The sequence below is a fragment of the Drosophila innubila genome, chromosome X (genome assembly GCF_004354385.1).
Source record: "Drosophila innubila isolate TH190305 chromosome X, UK_Dinn_1.0, whole genome shotgun sequence".
NCBI classification, from domain to species: domain Eukaryota; kingdom Metazoa; phylum Arthropoda; class Insecta; order Diptera; family Drosophilidae; genus Drosophila; species Drosophila innubila.
In genome coordinates this window covers 27,202,987-27,205,733 of record NC_047626.1, presented here as the reverse complement: position 1 = coordinate 27,205,733, position 2,747 = coordinate 27,202,987, and the positions used below count along the sequence as shown (strand labels likewise).

Here is a 2,747-nt window from a genome sequence, read left to right as displayed (position 1 = left end):
TTCCTAAACTAATAAATTTATTAATTTAATAGAGCTGGACAGGAAAAGATGATGAATAAACTTGCTGAGGAATCGGAATTTCGAGCAGATATGCAGCTTATAAAAGCAGATCTTGAACTACTGAAAAAAGATAGAAATGATAGATCGGATAGTCAATGTAGAGCAGAGACCGAAAAACAGAAAAAAGATATAATTAATAGGGAAACAGAAATTCGATCTCTGAAAGCAGATATACAACTATTTAGAACGGACATACAAACTCTGAGAACGGAGTTCGACCTACAAAAAAAAGATTTAATTAATAAGGAAGCGAATATTCGGACTTTACAAGCAGAGTTGGAGACCCAAAAGAAAAATGTACTTGACAAGGAATCTAATATGCAATTGCTTAAAAATGAAAATCAGCTTCTTAGAACGGAGGAGGAGCGTAATAGAAAGTTACTTCTCCCACACAATTGTACAGAAGCCAAGTCTAGTGGGATTAAGGAAATACTCCTCCCCAAATTTAGTAGTCAACCTTTTAAAGTTGCCGGCGATGCGGAAACCCAAGGAGGAGGTTGGACCATTATCCTGAGAAGGATGGATGGCAGTGTAAACTTTAGTCGAACCTGGACGGAATATAAAAATGGATTTGGTGATCTGAATGGCGAGTTCTTCATGGGTTTAGACAAGATACATGCAATAACGGCAGAAAGAAGACAAGAATTACTTGTTCTTTTCGAGGACTTCGAGGGCAATAAAACGTTTGAGAAGTACGATGAATTCGCAATTGGAAACGAGTCTCAACAATATGAATTACACACTTTGGGCAAAGCCAGTGGAACTGCAGGTGATTCACTCTCGTATCATCGTGGCAGAAAATTTTCTACATTCGATCGGGATAATGATGGTCTATCGGATACAAACTGCGCCCAACTATTCACTGGCGCCTGGTGGTACCGTTCCGACGGTTTTTGTCAATACTGGTATGATTTATTGTTAATTATTTGTTAAAACCTCGATTACTAACTCGAACTCTTACAGCCAATTGACGGGAACATACGGAAACAACGATTATGAGAAAGGCGTCACTTGGGACTCATTTCGGGGACCTGAATACTCCATGAAGACAGCCGTTATGATGATTCGGCCCAGAAAGTGAATTCCTAATTCTTAAAAGCAGTTTCTTTATTATATGCATATTTTTTTAGAGAATTTAAATAAAAACCATTGTCATTCTCTGTATATTTCTCTCTTATTATATCGTGTGCCCATTAAAAATGGGCAAAAAAGGGTATAATGTGTTTGTCAGAATGTATGTAACAGGCAGAAGGAGGCGTGGCAGACCTCGGGTTAACGAGAAAGAAATAAATCAAATTATTAAAACGATTTAACACTTGCATTTATTTACAATTGCACTGTAGCCAATAATAAATATTAATTTAATTAAATATGTATATTTTTAAGCTCTCTTACTGCATCTTATTTAAGTAGGATGATTAAAAAATAGTACTCTGAAGGTGCAATAAATGTCGCATTATATATGATTAAATTTATCTTAATCATTTGAGTCAATTAAAAGCTGACTGGTGACAAGATAATTAGGTACATTAAAAAAGAGTACGCCAATATATTACATATACTATTTTTTAATTTCCCATGGAAAAGGTTTCAGTTTTGACAAACTTATGACTGTTTCAACTTTAAAGTAGGCTATAAATTACTATTTACTTTATTCTGCTTTTGGACAACACTGGTCTAAATTTTATTAATTTAGAAGTGTATTCTTCCCTTCATTATTATCCTTGCTTTCTTTCGTTGCTCTTCTATTTAACTCAAGTGCTGATAAACATTTTTTTTCTTTCAGTGTACCAAGGGCTGTGCTCAATGGTATCGAGCCTTAAAGGAGATCGAGTCGTGTCAGGAGGCTTGCGTAAGTTCTATTCCAGAAATCTCACAAAACACTAAAAGTAATCTTTTGAATTTTCGACCTAGCAAAAAAAAAAGTAACATCACAGCAAATGCATTGCTTCAAGTTGAGGCGCTGAACACAAATAATTTGCTGATGTTGATGTACAGGTTTTTGTTCAGCTATTCCGGTGGTTCATCATATTCCGAATTCCTAATATTTTTTTAGGAATTTACAAAAACAAAGAAAAACAAGGGGGCTCCGCCCCCTGCTCGCTTCGCTCGCGGTGAGGTTCGGCTACAGTCGAGCAATAAAAGGCAATGTCTAATTTTATGAGATTCTTAAACCGGATAATAAGCAGATACTTATTATATATATGTGTGAGGAATCGAAAATATTAATAATTAAAATTATTATTTTGCAGCTTTCAGTGCTCGGCAAACATGCAAGAGTAGTGCTGCAAAATGATCGCTATTTCTCTCATGCAATTTCATGCATAGCTATCAGCTTCTGCTGACTTTTGCCATGCAAAAATACATATTTATATATTAACACAATTATATTTTAATCAAATTGTGTATTTGTATATACATAAATTATACATTAGCATTTTCATTACATGATATCGATAATATTTTTGCTTATCGCTTAATTCTTATTTGGTACCCAAAAAAAAAAATGGGTACTTATTCGTACTGTCTTTGTGCGCGCCTTGCATACAAACGTATACATGCTGTCTCGCCCGCACGGTTGATTTGCCATGCAACTGCAATTATTGAATTAAATGTAAACACGGTAGGTGCCATACCGTGGCAGCTAAAATTGGAAACAAACTTGACCTGCGTATGGTATCCAGGAA

At 35.3% G+C, this 2,747-nt stretch overlaps 1 protein-coding gene across 2 annotated transcripts; it reads left to right on the top strand.

Annotated features, from left to right (window-relative positions):
* The first annotated feature begins 495 nt into the window (after positions 1–495).
* Positions 496–1,217, top strand: LOC117793310 (microfibril-associated glycoprotein 4-like). 2 transcript variants are annotated; one of them, XM_034633598.1, is made up of 2 exons: positions 496–955; positions 1,024–1,217. In XM_034633598.1, exons 1-2 carry the CDS (start codon positions 580–582, stop codon positions 1,029–1,031), a joined length of 384 nt encoding a protein of 127 aa, XP_034489489.1. In that variant the 5' UTR covers positions 496–579; the 3' UTR covers positions 1,032–1,217. The 2 variants fall into 2 exon arrangements, with proteins under 2 accessions (XP_034489489.1, XP_034489488.1); XM_034633597.1 differs by having other exon boundaries at positions 497–965.
* The last annotated feature ends 1,530 nt before the right edge of the window (positions 1,218–2,747 follow it).